General features: G+C 30.1%; 1 protein-coding gene across 1 annotated transcript; it reads left to right on the forward strand.

The window, feature by feature from the left end:
- Positions 1–7,118: 7,118 nt before the first annotated feature.
- On the forward strand, positions 7,119–8,821 carry LOC142333379 (uncharacterized). The gene is made up of 2 exons (XM_075380401.1): positions 7,119–7,266; positions 8,067–8,821. Exons 1-2 carry the CDS (start codon positions 7,119–7,121, stop codon positions 8,819–8,821), a joined length of 903 nt encoding a protein of 300 aa, XP_075236516.1.
- The last annotated feature ends 11,999 nt before the right edge of the window (positions 8,822–20,820 follow it).

A 20,820-nucleotide genomic window follows, 5' to 3' on the forward strand; every position in this document is an offset into this window, starting at 1 on the left:
ATCCTTTGAAGTAATACCTGAACGGTAATTCCCGGAGGCTAAACAGGAAAAACAAGATAAGTATTTATATTGTGTACTTTAAAACGTAAATGTATTTTATTTACAACAAATTGTGCCCTCTAAAAAATTACGCAACTGGAGAAGCTCTTTTCAATAATTGTGACTATGACTGTACCCTTTGTAGCCTACATAGTTTTTGTCCTTGGTGAAAACGCATGCGTACTCCTCATTTTGGAGGGGGTAATTTTGCGATTTACACAGCTTTGTCCAGTTGCCAGTAATAAACGGCCGAAATATACCAGGAAATTTGACTGAGGTTTTATTTCATCTTCGAAATATTTAACCAAAGGAACGAATGTACATTAATTTTATAAAACGATAGTAATTCATTTGAAGAGGCAGATTTATCTAATTTCACTGTTTTTATCTCCATAGTACTGAATACCTAAATTATGTAATCTTAAATCTGTTGTCGGATATGTAACTGTTTTTTTCCTGAGCACACAGTAAAGTGTTGTTATCAGCACAATTACATATTAAAAATGAAACAATAATATAAAATCACAATACAAAGACATTGGATAACATCATCTAACTGTTCAATAAGATATTTTGGATGTTAGTCCCTAGTTTAAACTTCAAATGCAATGCCTCAAAACAGGGTGTACAAGCATGGTGGTACCGTGGTGTACGTACACCAAGGTATTGTTAGTTGACAGTCGCAGCAAACACAAACAGGTGCATCAATCTGATTAGTGAGGTGTCTAAGTACAATTTGTATCCCCTATTTGCAAATGTGAAATAACCTCCTCTCGATAGTTATTCCTGCATGATGAACTCCACGGTGACACAGTGTTCTAAACTGGAAGAAGTTTATGTTGATGGTAGCATTCCATTCACTTTGCCACTCATCACTGACCACCCTCTTCAGAATACAGAAAAGGTCATCAGAAAAAATGCGATTAGTGAAAGGAGGCTGCAAATAAGCCTCTTTTGCCGCACTATCATTGCCTGAAATTCCAATACGGTTCCAGTAGAAGCTCACATTTGCGTTACGCTGAATCATTTCATAAATAATAGACTGTAAATCACAAACAACAGGATGTCTGTCATTAATTGAATACAAGGCACTCACCCACAGAATCTGAACAGATAAGCACATGTCAATATATCGGGCTAATTATATTTAAGGCCTTATTAATAGCATACAACGTGACTGAAAACTCTGATGATGCTGGGAAGGCCAAAGTTTTATGTTCTATTGCCAATCAATAGAATTATCCTGTTTAAACAATAGCACCAAGATTCATGCTGTTTATATTACAAAATCTTTATTGCAGGATTACCAGATTCATATAATTTTCAAGATATCTACAAAGATTAAAGCAATAATTTACAAGAGTAGGCTGCCAAGGAGGGTAATAATATTGAGTAACAGTAAATATTGGAGGTTTTGTTTGAATTTTCATACTTTAGTTGCTAAATAATGGATAATTAAATTTATTTTAAATAAATTAAATTGTGAAACATTTATATTATAAAAGGGCATCCTTTTTTCCCATTACCTATTGACATGAAACGATAAATTTTCTTTTTTTTTGTTATCTTTAATTTTTTCCGGCGTTCAAAGAAGACCTTTTTCTTTTCTTCTATTCATTTATTCCGTTGAGATATTCTTTGGGGTGTTTCTTCCTGGAGACCTTTAAATTCTTTAATTTTCTTTCTGAGGTTGTTTCTCTCAAATATCAAGTCTTGTTTTATTCCTATTTCTTCTAAATTTTTAATACAAAGTGTCCCAAAATTCTCGCACCATAGGGATTTTACTAATTTTGATCTGTTTTCTAGTAGCAGGACTGAAAGATGTTAACCACTGAAGAGCGGGTAGAGTTTATCCTCCTTTGTGAAAAAAGTATTCTCTCATAGATGAATTTAATGTGAGGCATGCTCAACGAGAGCCAGTGTCGCACACAACAGTTGACAGACTGCTAGCAAAGTTCAAGACTAAAGGTCATGTTGCCGATGCTAAAAGACCTGGACGTTTGAGCGCTTCAGAAAAGGTAATGGAAGGGGTTTTGGCGAAGGTATCTGCAGGTCCAAAAAAATCAATTTGCCAAACAAGCTTGGAAGTGGGAGTTTCTCGGTCACAGTATGGAGGATCATGTCAGAAGATGATCCTGATCGCCAAATGGAAATGTACAATTGGTTTCTGACCCGGTTGGAGAAGGACCCAGTTTTTGTCTAAAGTTATGTTCTCTGATGAAGCCAACTTTTACGCAAATGATGAGGTGAACCGACATTACTTACGGTATTTGTCCAACAGTAACCCTCACTCGTTTATCAACAGTAAGAAGCAAGGACTGATCACATCGTGGTTTGGTATGGTTTGTGAAGGATAAAGTGTTAAACATTGGCCTCACACCCTACTAGAGCTAACGAAGCAGATTATTGAAGAAGTTAACACCATACTCCGTGATATGTGTGAACCAGCAATACAAAGTTTCAGAGATCATCTCCAACAATGTACTGCTGCTAACAGCTGCCATCTTAAAGCCGTTATTTTCAAAACTTAATGATTATTAAATGGTATGTATTGCTGTTAATTTAGAAAATAAAAACATTTTTTCTCTATATAATTCCTCTTTTATAACTCAATTTTTTTTATAACCTTATAACTTCAAATCGGTTCTGCCACAACCGGTATGAAATTATGAATGAATAAAATCTTAAGGTTTTTATAAATACAATTTCATTATTTCCAGAACTTTTGTCTGATCTCTTAATTAAAAAGTTTCATTAAGATTCTACAAAAAAATTTAAGAATGAAATCATCAGCCTGTAAAATTCACGAAAATATTTTCCTAAAACTTTATGTTTAATTTGAGTTACAGTTATCTTCTCAAGAATGGATCTTTTAGAACTAAACAGAGCTAAAATTTGAAAGTTATAAAATGCTTAACATATTTTGTATATTTTTTTTAATGGAGAGGGATCTATTGTAGGAGGAAAATTTCCATTTTTTTATATTTTTTTTATCATTTTAGTATACAATGACATATTCTGATCTGATGCAATATGGATACTTAATATAACAGTGATATTAATTAATAATTCTATCAACAACCGTATGTCCAGCCCACTTTATTCATAGATAGTAAATTTATCATCATAAGTTTTTATAAAACCTTCTTGTTTACTTTCTACTTTCAATCCTGTTCAAGAACTCTTTTCCATTAATTAGCTCCTGGCCATTGTAACTGTTAAACCCAATTCAAAGTAACTAAATTAAAAATAATAATTTTTTTTTTTAATTTGTAAATATAATTTGATTTTTTTATAGATATTATATTATCTCCAAACACTGGGGTTAGACAATTACATTAATTAGAACAAACAATAATTCATATCTAACATTATTTTAATTTACACTCATAAATGTACAAAATAATCAATTAAAGAAGTTGCAGTAATGATATGGACAATTTTTCAGGACAAATATTTTGGATGTAATGTCCTTCTATTCCTGCAAGACTGAAATAATATTGAAATCACATTCAGGTTTCTACATAACAATCTTAACGTGTTTCAAAATGTATTACATTAAAGTAGTACAGCTGACTTCTTAGGGATCATAGAATACGCAACCTTCTCATACACACAATAAAACACATCAAGTCTCAACTGTAAAAAGTTGCTAGTTACAATCTACTTTCATATTATTTACAATAAATGATAAGCATGTAGAAAGATATGGAGTTCAACAATGGGAGACAGAATTCAACACTATCTTCTTGAAATGTTTATCAGAGTCGTTATCCAAATTAACTAATTGATCTACACCATCAGAGTTATGCTATACATAATATTAATGAATAAAAGCAACCACATAATATATAAGTAATGTGTAATGTATTGGCATAGGGATGTGGCAACTCCATGTAAATGCAAAATTCTTCTTCATTTACTTCAGTACCAGTAAACCCTAAATTTAAATATTCTTGAAAATATTTTCTTGATTTTATTTTCGGAACCGTGTTTGTCTGTGCACTTCCTGATGGTTCACTATCATCTAATGCTCGCTTACGCCCACTTAAAAATTTATAGATGATTCTGTATAAAATCACCCACAATATAGATGTAGCTTCACTCCCAATGCTTTTTTAATAGCAAACTTATTCTTTTATAAATAAAAGATATTTAATCAACAATATTATATTTCGATTTTCATTAGATCCTGATAAAACAGTAAATAAAAATTGTTATGAAAAATACTGAAGAATATACGATAAACAATGAATTGTTGCCCAAAACTTAAATAAAGGAAAACTGTTGAAAATAAAAATTAATTTAATTCAGTCAGGGGTGATGGAGTGGAAGTGAAATTTAGTGGCAACGAACTATATTGTTGTGCGGCTAGTTAAGTTGATTAAGAACAGTGACTCAGTGAGTTCAAAAATTCAAATGCTCATGTGCCTATTCATTATTATTTTCTATTTAAGTATATGTCATAACACATATTACTTATCAATAATAAATACATTCATTATATTAATATCAGGTGCAATAGTTATTTATTAAAATTGTGAATATCTATAGCCAGCCTGAACATTTGGTGCCGAAATCCGGGAATAAAATTCCATCTCTTCTATCTTCACCCAGGGTAAATCATTTATTTCAAATTCAATGGTTTTCATGTAGATTAAGCTGTCATTAATTTAATTATTTACAAATATTGTTTATAAAATTATAAATATTTACAATAATTGTTTGTTGTAATATTACATGCCAGTAATGCAGTACAGTACTCCTTTAATAATAATTTAATTATCATACAATAAGCATGGAAGAGTTAATCAAAAGGCGGGCTACTGCAAAGGCTAAAATTACTACGTTTAATACATTTTTGAATAAATATATATCCAAATATACAAAGGATACAACTCAATTGGAAATACAATTAGAGAAAGTAAAAGAGTGTTGGAGTGAATTCAATACAATGCAAGATCAAATAGAAGTTTTTAAAGAAAAGGAAGAAACTGAATCTAAAAACCTAAAACAACAGGCTGATTTTGAAGACTAGAATTTTGAAACAATAGGCAACGCGGAATCATTGATTAAAAGGCTTCAATCTGCCTCTAATTCAATATCTTCTGGTATCAAACAACAAATGGGTACGTTAGAATCACAAAATTCAATTCAAATAAGGCTTCCCCAAATAAACATTACTACATTTCAGGCAGATATGAGGAATAACTAGGATTTCAGGAACTGTTTGATGCTATTGTTGACAAAAACCCTTCACTTGACGATATTCATAAATTTTATTTTTTGAAGTAATCACTGAAAGATGGCAGTACAGTCAATTTAATAGATTCTATTGAATTAACCAGTCAAAAGTATAAAAATGCATGGCAATTACTGGTCGATAGATTTCAAAATCAACGCGCAATTATTGAAAGTCATTTGATTTTCCAAAAATAGAAAGATAATCATGGATAAACTTCAGATCATTGTTGATTCTATTAATATTCATCTTAGAGCATTAAAAACTCTTAAACAGCCACAGACTTGTGAGATACATTACTGGTTCATCTTTTGACAAGTAAATTAGATATTAATACAAACAAGGCTTGGCAATCTCAAGCACCAACACAAAGAATTGCAACATTGTCTGAATTTATAAATAAAAGATGTCAAAAAGTTTAGAGGCCATTTTGTCAGTAGATCAATTGAATCTTCCTATTACACGGAGTTCAAGGTATGACCCACAAAAACAACAATTTAATGTTAAAAATAAGTTAGTCCATCATGTTATAAACCAACCACCTACTCAAGATTTATTCAAATGTAGTATTTGTTCAAATGCTCATAAGGTATTCAATTGTCCAGAATTTCATAGGTTTACTCCAACTGATAGAATGAGCAAGGTTAAAAAATTAAATTTTTGTTATAATTGTTTAAGAGCTGGTCATGGCATCAAAGATTGCCAAATAACTAGTAGTTGTAAGATATGTGGTCAGAAACACAATGCATTATTACATAATGAAACCTATAATAGTAAACATGATTTCATAAGTAGGAATATTCAAGATCAAACAAATAATTCTAATTTGGAGGAAGACTACACTAATTCTACTGCCGTGAACCATATATCAACCATAAAAAAGAGTCATGTAACTCAAGTCGTGCTATCAACAGCATTGACAAAGTGTCTGACGCATCAGGTTCTTATATTACCCGTAGAGCATTGTTCTTCAATAAACATGATTTCTGAATCATTATGTCAAAAACTTAAGCTCCAACGTTGAAGTGTAAATATATCTATTAGTGTTGTGGGAAACAGTCGCACTACTTCAAATTATGCAGTCACAGCATCAATCAAATCTAGATATCTCAGTTATGAAAATCAATTAGAATTTGTTGTTTTACCAAAAATCACTAATATTTTACCTACTACTAAATTAAATATTTCTAATTGGGCTATTCCAAAGAGGTTTTTCATGGCAAATTCTTCATTTAACAAGCCAGCAAGTGTACAGTTGTTAATTAGAGCTGAGATATTTTATGAACTTCTATGTGTAGGTCAGATTAAATTAAAAGATGGACATCCAATCCTTCAGAAGACTGTGTTAGGGTGGATGAACACTTCCAACTAAATCCAATATTTTAGAATTAAGTTCGTCTAAAGAAATAGCTTTAAAAAGATTCAGTCAATTAGAAAAACAATTATCAAAAGATCCTAAAATGAAGAAACAATATTGAGAATTTATGCAGGAGTACGAGAGATTAAATCATATGGAAATGATTGATTTAAAGACTGTTAAAAAACCATATTATTTTATTCTACACCATTGTGTGATTAAAAATGATAGCATTACTACTAAGTTTCGAGTAGTATTTGATGCTTCTTGTAAAACTGAAAACAAGTTATCTTTAAATGATTTCTTAATGAATGGTCCAGTGGTTCAAAAGGAATTTTCTATTGTCGCTTATTTTCAGAAACATCTATATGCAATGACAGCTGATGTAGAAAAAATGTATTGTCAGATACTACTACATCTAGATAAACATGTTATCAACTTATTTTTTGGAGAGAAGACTGAGGTCTTCTCACCAATGGTATGGAATGGGTATGGAGGTCACCATGGTATGGTGAAGTCATACCATGTCATACTTATGGTATGACTTCACCATACCTAGCTACCACATCACTGAAGCAATTAGCAATAGATAATCTAAATTCATTTCAGCATACAGCACCTGAGTCAGGTTACAGAACTTGTATTTACTTAAGGAGTGGGGACTCCTAAGTAAATATCAGTGTTGTTTGTTTATTCAAAAACACGAGAGCACCTATCAAAAGGGTTACTTTACCGTGATTAAACTATGTGGTGCAACAGTGTTTGCACAGTTATTAGAAAAAACATCATCAGCATTAAAACTTGACAAACATAAAGTCTACTATTGGACTGATTCAACAATAGTCTTGTCCAGGCTTGCATCAAAATCATCAAACTGGAGTACATTTATATCAAACCGTGTTGCAAAAATTCAGCAATTAACATATAGAAAATTGGAGACATGTGAGAAGTCAGGACAATCCAGCAGACTTAGTTTCGCATGGAGTTGGAGCTGACATTCTTGTAACGTCATCATTGTGGTGAAATGGTCCAGAGTGGCTGTCCCAAGAATCTACATGGGAATCGTATCACAACATTCATTTTTATCCAGATAATGAACTTCCAGAGCAAAAGCAAAACATCAATGTATTCTTAACAACAGGAAAACAAGAAGAGAGTCAATTACTACTGAGTAAATATTCAGTCAGATATTCTTAAACTTAAGAAAGTAGCCGCTTATATGTTAAGATTTTGTTATAATTCAAGAAAGGTAAATCATAATAATCGTATCATGAGTCCATTAACTAACTGATCGAGAACTGAACACCGCTGGAACTAAAATCTTGAAAATTGTACAACATGAACATTTCTCAGATGAATATCAATCATTAAAGAACAAGAAGAATGTGTCAAACTGTAGCAAATTCATTTTGTTGTCTCCATTTTTAGGTGAAAATCACATTATCAGGATAGGTGGCAGACTTCACAATTCAGACATTATATTCAATCAAAAACATCCTATAATACTACAAGAAAAATCCAGAATCACAAAATTAATCATCAAGTCTGAACATTTAAGACAATTGCATGCTGGACCACTTGCACTGCTTGCAGCCATACGCTTAAGATATTGGCCAATAAATGGGAGGAAAGTGGTCAGATCAGTATATCACGAATGCATAACTTGTTTTAATATTAAACCAAAATTCTCAGAACAAATAATGGGCAACCTACCTCTTCAGCATTGTCAACCTACTTGTCGCTTTTTAAATGTAGATATTGATTATGGTGGCCTAATTTCCATTCTCACTTCTCACCGACATGGTGCAAAATCTTGTAAGGGGTACGTTGCTGTTTTCATTTGCCTTTGTACAAAGGCTATCCATTTAGAATTAGTACAAGAATTGACTACCAATGCATTTATGGCAGCCTTTCAACGATTCATTTCTCAAAAAGGAAAACCAAAGGAGGTTTGCAGCGACAATGTAAAAACTTTTGTTGGGGCTCGCAATGAATTGCAAGAGTTATATGATATACACTCATCGCCAACCAATCCAGAAACTATTTCATCTGTTTATAGTCTTGAGAATATAAAATGGAATTTCATTCCACCTAGATTTCCCCATTTTGTTGGTTTATTGAAGGCTGGGGTAAAATCATTTAAATATCATTTAGTTTGTATTGCAGGCTTCATTAACTTATGAGGATCTAAATACTATTATTTGTAAAATAGAAGGTTGCTTAAACTCCCATCCTATTACTCCAATGTCATCCGATCCTTCAGATTTTTCTCCTCTAACTGCAGGACATTTTCTAATTGATCAATCCTTAATGGCTATTTCTGAAGAAGTTGCAGATGTCAACCTAAACAGACTCAACCGATGGCAGAGAATCAAACAAATTACCACACATTTTTGGGATAGATGGAGAAAGGAGTACGTCTCAGAGCTTCAATCCAGAGTCAAGTGGAGACAGTCATCCAATAATGTCAAAGTTGGTACTTTGGTGCTCATTAATGAAGACAATCTACCACCCATGAGCTTGAAGTTTGGTCGTGTAGTTGAAACAATTTTGGGTGTCGATGGTAGAGTGAGAGTAGTCAATATTAAAACTCAATCACATATTCTTAAGAGATCAATAAATAAGATTTGTCCACTCCCAGTCAGTGACAATAAAATGTAATATTTAATTTAATAATTTCAACCATTTCAATTATTAAACAAATTGTTTATGTTCTGAAAAGGTTACAGTTTAATTATATTTTATGATCATTAATTTCAAGTATCATTTAACTTATGTTAATTTGGTTGAAAACTTAAGTTTCCAAGGTGAGGGTAGGTTGAAAATAAAAATTCATTTAATTCAGTCAGGTGTGTGATGGAGTGGAAGTGAAATTTAGTGCCAACGAACTGTATTGTTGTGTGGCTGGTTAGTTGATGAAGAACAGTGACTCAGTGAGATTAAAAGGACAAGAAATTCAAATGTTCATGAGCCTATTCATTATTATTTTCTATTTAAGTATGTCGTAACACGTATTACTTATCAGTAACAAATACATTCATTATATTAATATCAAGTGCAATAGTTATTTGTTAACATTGTGAGTATCTATACCCAGCCTGAACAAAAACAAAAAAAGGAAGATAAGAAAATTGAACAATATTTGTTAGACCAATTTATTTTATGAATGAATTAAAATATAAAAGTCCAATAAAGATAAACGAAAAATGTATTACAATCCCAAATCTAGCATCCTCATCACGGCTTCGCCCGTGCTATGTGGTAACTTGCGCTTCCCGTCACAATCAGAGGGTCATGGTTCGCTTCGCTCTACCTTCCTGTTTTCTCCCGTTCCCTTTCCTTCCCCAGTTTTTCTTTCCCTTACTTTCCTTTTACCTTTCTCATACCCCACAATTCCCTTTTCTTTTCCCTTTCCATTTTTACCTTTTTCAATTTTCCCTTTCTCGCTTCTTCCCCGCGCGTAAATCGGCCCACTACTTTTTTAGTCTATAGCGGACACACATATCGGAAACAATGCAATGGAATCGTAAAATATTTAGTATAGCGTATGTTGCTTTTACGTCCAACAGATAGCGCTGTTATTAAAAACAAAAAAAAAACACGAAATTTAGTTTTTTTACCGATTTTAACCACTTAAAATCAAAATTTCGCAAAACCCTTTCTTAGTGCACGCCTACTTAATGATACGAAGGTACCCTTGAAAATGTCCAGTCTCTACCTATAATAGTTTTGGTTGTACGTTGATTATGAGTCAGTGAATCAGTCAAGACATTCTCTTTTATATAAGAGATATCGAAAAATTGACCAAGTTAACTATACGTAATTCGCATTATAAAAACGCAGCGTTAAATATATTGCATAATATTGGTTATGAATTGGTATATCAAAAAATATTTAGAAAAAAAGAAACCGTTTTAAAAAAAGTTTGTTTATTTTTAATATAAATCAGAATTGTTATAAGTATGAAATGTTAGTTTAATTATATAAAAATTTAAAACCGATAATAAACTTTTTTACAATTATATTCATATCTCCATATCTGTATAAAGAAATTTTACATTTCTAACCAGATACCTATCACAGAAGATTTATATAAAGAATGACTAAATAACAAAACAATAAGTGTATCTATGAGACAGTTACGAATTATGGCATCTTCATATTTAAACGTTTTATTATATCTCGAAACTGTAATGTTACATATTAAACACGAAATGAAAAACGGTGCGGAGCCTGTTGTAATAAACCATTTATTGACTGGAATTTGTAAGTAAATTTCTAAAATTGCTTTTTCTAAAATACATCGAGAAAATATATATTTATTTCTAATTAATCTGTTAAAAGATAAAGATTACGAACCGCTACTAGACAAAATTTTACATATACATTGTAATATAAAATATAAAAAACATACAAGCAGTATATTGAATGATAATACAAACCCCAATGATATTTCATTATTTGCAAAGACAGCAATCAATATAGATACAATTGATGTTTATTCGTCAAAACATCAATTATTTTTTCATATAAAACAAAATACTAATTTTAAATTGGTCGTATATAAAAATCAAAATCACAGTATTATTGTTTTCGAATTATTAGCGTTAAATAAAATTCTTTACATGAATATTCTCGGAATGAAAGACTTCAGTTATATCATTGATATCGTAAAAGTTTGTCTTCCGTGCGACAGTATTACACTAAAAGGGACATCATTTTTAGAGGAGCAATTTAATCGTTTTTATTCAAATAATAACGTATCGCATAATTATATAAAAACAAAAGGTTTATATAAGAGTACGTTTTTTTTTTAAATTTAAAAAATACAAATCATTAAATACAGATACAATAAAAATATAGAAATATAATCTCTAAAAAAATATAGAAAAGTCGAAATAAAAGACACTAGAAAACAAATTATGTTACAAAAAACTTGTAATGAAAAAACAAATAACAACAAATAACGTTATAACATTATCAATACCGGATAGTTTATTGTTTACAGATTCTAACTGATACTAATTAGACTGTAATTAAACATGTTTTAACATCGATCCACTGTAGCCAATAATGTACCTGAATAAAAATAAATTTATATATATGAAAGAGAAAAATGCATAGAGCGAGAATATATATACGCACGTATGAGTGTATAATATAATATGTAGTAGCAGAGGATGGGAGGTGGGAGAAAACACTGCCGGTGATTCACAATAATTCTCCCTCTTTATCGCTCTTTCTCTCTTTCAATATACATGCCCACATGCGCAATATACGTAAGATATTATTACTTCCTTAGGTGGTAAATATCAAAAGATATTGCTGTAAATTATAAAAATCATACCGTATGAAAATTGTCTTTGCTTTTGTATATCTGTAGACAAAAGGAGATAAAAGAAGTCACTAAAAATGTACTTCACAAAAAACAGTTAAGTTTTCTTCTTATCAATTTAAACATCCAAATAAATTTACAGATTTCAGAACATTGTCATATAACCTGTGGCTGTGAACTGTATTTTTTCAGTCTGCTATATTATAAAAATCAAACATTCCAGAACTGAAAAGTTTACGACTGCACCCCGCTTACTCTCCAAAAAGGAAAAATACATTTGCATTTGGGGAATTAATGTTCAGCTTCACAGATAATACTGTATTTCAACTTACAGAACAAAGGATTACTTTAGCTTAGTATTATGATGCGATTTTACGAGATAAAATAAAGCTAGCAGTTTGTTTCAAGAGCACTGCCCTATCTATTTGTTTCCTGTAGAATAACTCTAACTCATAATTGTGAAATTAGTTTTAACTTTTAAACTGTAATTGTGAAGGTAGTTTAGATCTAGTCATCTTTCAGGTAAAGCGAAATGTAATACCCCCCATACAACATATAGCATCATCAGAATATCATAAAAAGATTTTTACGAGAGAAATAATTCTACTCGCATGAAATCATTGATGCAATTAACAACATACAATAAGGATGGATTAACAATGTACAATATGTTTTGAAATCAGTTTTACACTTACATATAATCTCATTTATAAGTTATTCTCCCTTTTTCTATTTAGCTTCCAGAACCACCGTAAGGTATTACTTCAGGGGAAGAATGAGGATGATAAGAATGAATGTAAATGAAATGCAGTCTTGTACAGTCTCACATCAACCATTCCTGAGATGTGTGGTTGATTGAAAAACAACTGCCAAAGAACACCAGTATCCGGTGAACGGGGAATTTGGCAGTGTAATCTGATGTTTTATACTCAATTTTACACTGAAGAAAAAAGGTAGTAATTCAAATGTAAAATATGTTATCTATGAATGGCCTATGACCAAATATGTCAAAAATTCTTTTAAAAAAATTGTTTTTTTTTAAGAAATAAAATAATATTTTTTCTGAAATGGAAATTTCTGCTCTGTTCTAACCTATATTTCTAATCTATATTCTTGAAAATGCTTTCTAATGAATGTACACCAAGTGTTCCTTGGGTCATGAAAGACATCCTTTTTGCTAGTAAGTTATCACAACTTAAAATACCCTATGATTAAGTGATTATATATATAAACACCAAAAACACAATAAATGGATAGGTAAATTTACCATATTAATTCTAAGAATTGATTTTCATGGGATCCTGCATCCTCAGTTAACCTCAGCTTCAAATGTTAACCAAGCAAAACCAACATTCAAATTCTAAAATTACATTTAACACTATTAAATTGAATATATAACAGTGGCAATATCATAAAACAATTTATTTTAATATAATTATAGAATTAAATACCAACTGAAGATGTGGGATCCCTTGAAAATCAATTCTTGGAATTAACATGATAAGTTTAACTTATCTATTTACTGTGTTACTGGTGTTTTAGATTTTATTTAATACATATAGTAATTATTCTTATATTTCTATCTATTTTATACATTAATTATCTTACAAAGTGTTAGAAATAAAATTACCCTTGACATCAAACATTACAGTAAAATTATATTTTTATGATACACTATGGTTAATATTAATAAATAAATATAAAGACTAGAACCAAGACTATTTAACCGTTAATTAATCACAAACAAAGTAATGCAAGTAAATACAATTTAAGTGTGTCATTACAATTTTTAAAAAAATTCTAATTTAATTTTTTGACTGTTATATCATTGTTGACTGTTCAACAATGATATTACATACCGGTATTCACTAGGCTAGATTGATGAATGTGATACCTCTTTGTTGCAATTCTGCTGACAGTAGATTTAATTGAAACGTTGATACATTAACTCGTGGATTAAACATTTTAATACAGTTTTTTCCACCAAACTGAATCTTATTTACATTAATTTTTTTAAATAATATATAAACTATTTTAGCATTTCTTCTGCCAAGGTATTAATAGGAGCATCACCATATTGAAGCAGTATTAAGAGCCGGTTTTGAGCTACTAGCTGTCTATATTAGATGCTCTACCTTTGACTACTCTTATTGATGCAAGTCAGAAGTACAATTACACATACTTTTATACCAGCATAATCGTATATTGATGCAATGGTCGGGTGACAATACAATATTCCACCATTACTTTTGTGAGCATCCCCCTGTACGAGAGTAAATTAAGGGTGCAGGTGTAAAAATTGCAAAAACTGCAAAGCAGCTTTTATATATATATATATATATATATATATATGTAACATCTACCCAACTGTAGCTCTTTCAAAGTAATTACCTCATCTCAGCAGTTAAAATTAAAGGGGCAAAACATAAGGGAAGGGGGTGTGAATTTAGGGGTTTTATATGAAATCTGATCTGAAAAATTGAAAAACATAATAGGTCTAACTCTAACCCACTGGGTTGGTCTAGCGTTGAACGCATCTTCCCAAATCAGCTGATTTGGAAGTCGAGAGTTCCAACGTTCAAATCCTCGTAAAGTCAGTTATTTATACATGGATTTGAATACTAGATCGTGGATACCGGTGTTCTTTGGTAGTTGGGTTTCAATTAACCACACATCTCAGGAATGGTCGACCTGAGACTGCATTTCATTTAGACTCATACATATCATCCTCTGAAGTATTATCTGAAAGGTAATTACCAGAGGCTAAATGGAGAAAGAAAAAAGATCTCAGAACTGTAAGTTTGGTAATTTTCATGAAATCTGGGGTAAAATGAAAAAAAGATTGGGAGTCGAAAAAACACTATTTTATGTTTGGCATAAGATAACTTTCTTAAATGTGTAATTTTTTTTTCTTTTTTTAATGAGCTCAACTGCTATGATCATTTAGCCCAAATGGAAATTTGTGGTGTATGAAAAATGTCATGCCTGACCGGGATTCGAATCAAGGACCTCCAGGTGAAGGCGGAGATGTTACCACTTGTGCTATGGAGGCTGGCGCGATGGGTTATAATTTTTAATTTTATTAAAAACAAAATGTGGCCAATTTTAACTATGTATTTAACAAAACAAAACTTTTAACATTACAAAATAGAAGGATTAAATATTTTAGAGAAAATCAATTAAAACAAAAATCAACAAAACAATTTATTAGACACCTTTAAAGCTAATTAAAGATCAATTTTATCTAAATCTGTTTGAAATAATTTAATTTGTATGTCAGCAATATTAACAACTAATTTCAACAATTAAGTTTTTGTTTATTGCGTTTGAACAACAAAAACTTTTAAATAAGTGTATGGAACAGTGTGTGAATCATCTGTATATATTCCCGGTTTTAATGACTTAAAATCAACAATCTAATATTATATAACAGATGTATTGTGTTAGTTCACAAAATAGATTGTCTGTATTTAAAAGGCAACAAAAATGCATTGCCAATGCATGGGCATTTAGCATTCATTATTTTTCTGATTTTATTAAATAAGAAATAAATATAAATAATTTTTTTTTAAATTGTATTATATTAATACAATTGATTTCATATTACAGCAAATCGCAAGAATATGATCCACAGTCATTATAGGCACATGGCAATGTTATGAAAAATGTGCATAATTTCTTTGTTTGCGTTGATAAGAAACAAAACTTATCTTTTTCGTGTTAAATATTTAACTTTTTACCATGAATAAGATTTTTAGTGACTTATTTGGTCAACATTAGCCTACAGATATCCAAAAGCAAGAACCAGTCTGATTTGTTCAAGAACGAATTTTTATAATTTAGGTTATATTTTTTTATCGGCTTTAAGTTAAAACAAATTTTATGTGAAAAGTTAAATTTTTTATTTCTCTCAAACAGTAATATTGAAAGTGTCCCGGCAACTGTCTATTCCTTTTCAGAATGATACGATAGTTATCTCAAACTGGATTATTTCACATGACCAAAAACATTGAAATTTGTTTAGAGCTAAGGTACGAATTGCATTTTCATACAGTGAATAACAATGAAAACAAAAACGTTTATTTTTGCAATCGAGAAACAAAGCTATAGAAATAATGAATGAAAAATGCTGTATATAAACAATTTAGTCAAGATGGAAACTACAAGGGTACAAAGGAGAAAGCTAAGGGCAGAAATGGATGGAGACAGTGGCAGTGGCATAAGAACCCTTCACCAGGCAGAACACTAGATCATAATGACAAAGCAATTCAGATGAGTCAGAGTTTGTTTATGTTACACTATTACATGAATTCGGGGAATAATTTGTAATATAAAAGGTGAATATAAAACATAATGTGTGTTAACTAAATACAGAAAGCTGAATTTAATTACAAAAAACAAATTTTTTATACAGACTTTTTTCTACTTACTTTCATACCACTTAAAAAAATATAGTAAATTTGGAACAATTTTATTAGTTGTTATATATCATATACCACTAACATATTTTTTCAATAAAATTTTGTAATAACTGTATTAATAGAAAATGTCACATTATATTCAGTTTTTAAAATACATACAAAAAATTAACAATAAGAAATAACCTCCTTAATTTATCAGTGGGTAATTTACCATAGTGAAGGGAATTTTAAACTATCAACTTACTGGATTCTTACAGCCATGCTGCATGAATACTATTGTACTACAAACAAGGGACAGTTCTACAGTTGCTATATACTGGAAATATAAACACATTTCCTTTAAATAATGTTACTTAATGTTTTGTATAAAATTATTTTAGAAATACATAATTCCCTTTAAATTTTACAATTTGAAAAAGATGCATCATCATCATCATTTCCATAAAGTATATTGCATAAATCGCTACGAGTAGAGCTAATTTTAACAACTCATTTTAGATGACTCAATGTATCTGTTGTTTGAACCTCTAGTCTGATTCAACTCAATTTTTTTATTTTTGTGCTACTGTTTATTTTATTATGTCCTTATATATTAATTTCACCCTAAAACAAAAAAAGGAATAAAAAATTGCAATTATGTAATAATAATATTAGTCAATAATATTTCTGTTAAAAGCTCAATTTTTGCAAAATCGTATGTACTTTTGAGTACCAATTCCTTATATGGTTAGAAATTGCTATATTGGCCACACATTTTTGTTAACTATGTTCTTATTTTTCAGCAAGTACCATGCACACAGTCTAAAAGTTTAAAATTAAATGAAATTTAATTAATATTATTAAGCAAAAGAGGTTTTAGTTTATTTATTGCAATTAAACTGATAAACCAAACAGCAAAGACTGATAATTCATTGTCAAAAAACTAATTAAATGGAACATGAACATATGATTCATTATTTATTTTCTTTCTGTGTTGTAAACATTTCATTTCATCCATAAGTCATAATGAATTGTTTATCCTTTTATTTTTGTAGACTATTGATTCAACAACTACAGTTGCAGCTGTTGTTGACTGTGTTGTGGATATATAAATTAAATAATAAATATCATACAGGTTAAAGTTTGATTACCTAATTAGAAACCGATTTTGTAAGTACATAACACGAATGTTGAACATAACGTTTTTAATCTGTTTTCATTTTAATTTTTTTTTCTGCAAAGAATGTGTATGTAGTACAACAGTACGTGTTAATAAAGTATTAATTTTTTTACAGTTTAATTATCATATATTAACAATGCCTCATTCTTGCAACAATTTCTACTCTGTCCGTGGCAAGGTAACATTTAAATTTGAAAGAATTATCATGGGCATGCTGCAAAGAACATAATATTATCAATATCCTGGTTAATAAACTGCATCTCCTCACAGATTATGTTTCCATAAAATGACAAGGAAGTTATTGCTGAGTTCATCAAATTTATAAAAATTTTATGACAGAAAGTTTTACTTTACACTAATAGAAGTTTTACGATGGAAAGGCAATTAATTTAAAAGTATAAATTTTATGAATAATTTAGTAAAAAAAAAATAAAAATAATTGTAGTTTAATAGATTAATAATAATACTATTACAAGTTATAAAACAAAAATGTACAATTGTAGAATCTTATCACTTAACGTGATCTAATTTTGGACATTTTCAAGTACACAATCTAAATGTAAAAATATTTTACATTTTTTTGTACATTGTTTTTGACCTTTTTATTTTCCCACCAATAGCTTTAGAAACAGTACTACTACATACAATATTCATACCCTGTTTCCAGAGAATTTGGAAGTGAAAATACAATCACACAGGAACTGATTTTAATTGCATATATTTACATGTCATGAAAACCATGTTTTAATACTTTTAATACAATCCTCAATAAAAATCACATCAGTTTATTTATTAAAATATTCATAAAAAACAAAAAATATGCATTCAGCAGTATTCTTCCAAACACACTGAATGTTATTTTTTCCTATATGTAATATTTTCTTCTAATTAGAATAGTACAAATCATCATATCTCTGCATCAATATCTCCTTGTAAATTGATTATATTTCCTTATTATCCTGGGCTTAATAATTATTAATTTCCTTACTGTAGAATTTGTTGTCTTTAGTATATTAGCTAGGGAATTATTATTAGAAAAGAACTGGTTTGGCTTTGCTTTTCCATGAAGCCAGCTACCAACAGTGGGCCAGATCTGAAAATGTTGTTTCACAAACTTTAAAATTAGTTTATGGAAAAATCTACAATGAACGATTAGGCTGTAACATTACAATATGCTTAATAAAACAGCAATGTTTTCGTTTTTCTAATGGGTAGGAAATCAGTTATTGAATTTACAACCAATACAACCAAGAAACATTTCTGCTTGCTTCTGACTTAAAAAATGTGTTGCATATACTTCGGTTTAAAAAAAAAAGAATTCCGGCTTCTGTGGCGCGAGTGGTAGCGTCTCCGCTTTTCACTCTTAAGGTCCTGGGATCGAATCACGGTCAGATCTGGCATTCTTCAAACGCTACAAATTTACATTCGGGCTAAATTATCATAGCAATCGATCCCCGCACATCTCATTAAAAAAAAGTTATGATGATTTAAGATTATCAACCTTACAACAGTGTTGTTCCAAATAATGAAATTAAGAATATTAGAATAACTTAATTAATAATTGTCAGCACAGATGAAATAATACTACGATTTACCGAACTAACCTGTAAATTAGCATACGATCTTTCACTCGCTGTCACATTTCAATGATTACAACTCTTAGTTGTCTTTTCTCACTAACACTAATATCAATTAAAGCTAATATTTCTGCAACATCTTAATCAACGTTAAACCTACCAGCAAAATAATTTGAGGGTGAAGCAATCACACAATAACCAAACACAGCCGGCAATTCCGTACCGCGAAAGACGGTTGTATAGTTTGAAAAACAAAGTTGCGCATTCTACTGGATACAATTAGGAACAACAAAGTTTAGGAGAAAATAATGTATGCAACATACTGAAATAAATCTCATTTATTGGGTAGTGATGGGCAAATTTGAATGATTTAAAATCCAGATATCTGTAATCGAATGACTCATTCGAATATTACTATTTTTTTTTTCAAAAGTTCAATCATTGAATAAAATTATTACTTTGACTAATACACTGTAACATCTGTTACTAATGGATCATTTCATAAGTTATAACTTTCTGGTTACTGGCGCCGTAATTAATCCCTTTCTAAAAGTAACTTTCTGCAAACGCAGTGATTTTATCTTAATTATTACTCATTCTCAATCAGTCGCTAATATTTTGATTTCTATTTTTTGTTTATAAATTTGCGTTAATTCGTATGATGTTATTTGTTACCGTTTCAGTCAGTGTCAATTAGTTTTTGAGATTTGTTTCTTTAGTTTTTGGATTCAGTCTACAGAATTTTTGGTTTATCGTTTATCAATGTATTGAGTTTAATTATTTTTTGTTTATAATTGGCCATTTAGAAACTTTCGTATTTGGTTGTATTTATAGAGTAGAATTATGAAACCAGGGGGGAAATCATCAATCATTTGAACATTTTTTACCAAAAATGAAGACAACAAAGTTTTCCTGTAAAATTTGCAAAAAACATTTAAAGTTTTTCGGCAATACTACAAATCTAAAAGAGCACTTAAAAAGGAAGCATTCTTTACAGTTAAACGAAGAATTAGTTAATAATAATGAAAGAGGAAATACTTCTGAAAGTTCTACTTCATCGATTAATCAGCGTCACCAACACACAGTACCAGTAATAGCAGATCCCATTCCCTCCACATCATCAGCTGAAACACTAGGTAGTAAAATTTCATATAATACAGTAAAAATAGCTCCGCCTAAAAACAACTATATTTATTTGGACATAATGACAAAGAATTATCTATTGCAGAAAAAACTACAATTGATAGATGCATCATTAAAATTTTAGCTATTGATTTATCATCGGTTGAAAATCTGATTTATTTAGAATATACAAGGAAATTGCAACCACTGTATGTGCCATCTAGTAGGAAACATTTATCATGTACAATGCTATCACAAATTTACTCTGAAATATTGGACAAAATTAAAAATATGTTAAATTCAATAAAACATATTTCACTAATTACCAATATTTTGTTGATTGATGACAATAAATCATTTGTTACAGTGACTACTCATTTTATAGACAGTAATAAACTGCATTCAATTGTACTCGTGATTCGTGAAATATTAGTTGCTCATACAGGAGTAACAATTGGCTCTATTTTAAAAACAATATTCAAAGAATGGAATATCTTCAAGAAAATAGTAACAATAGTTGCAGACAATGCATGGATGTAATATAAAAAATGTGATACTGGACATTTAA

This window comes from Lycorma delicatula, chromosome 12 (assembly GCF_047948215.1).
Source record: "Lycorma delicatula isolate Av1 chromosome 12, ASM4794821v1, whole genome shotgun sequence".
Taxonomy (NCBI): domain Eukaryota; kingdom Metazoa; phylum Arthropoda; class Insecta; order Hemiptera; family Fulgoridae; genus Lycorma; species Lycorma delicatula.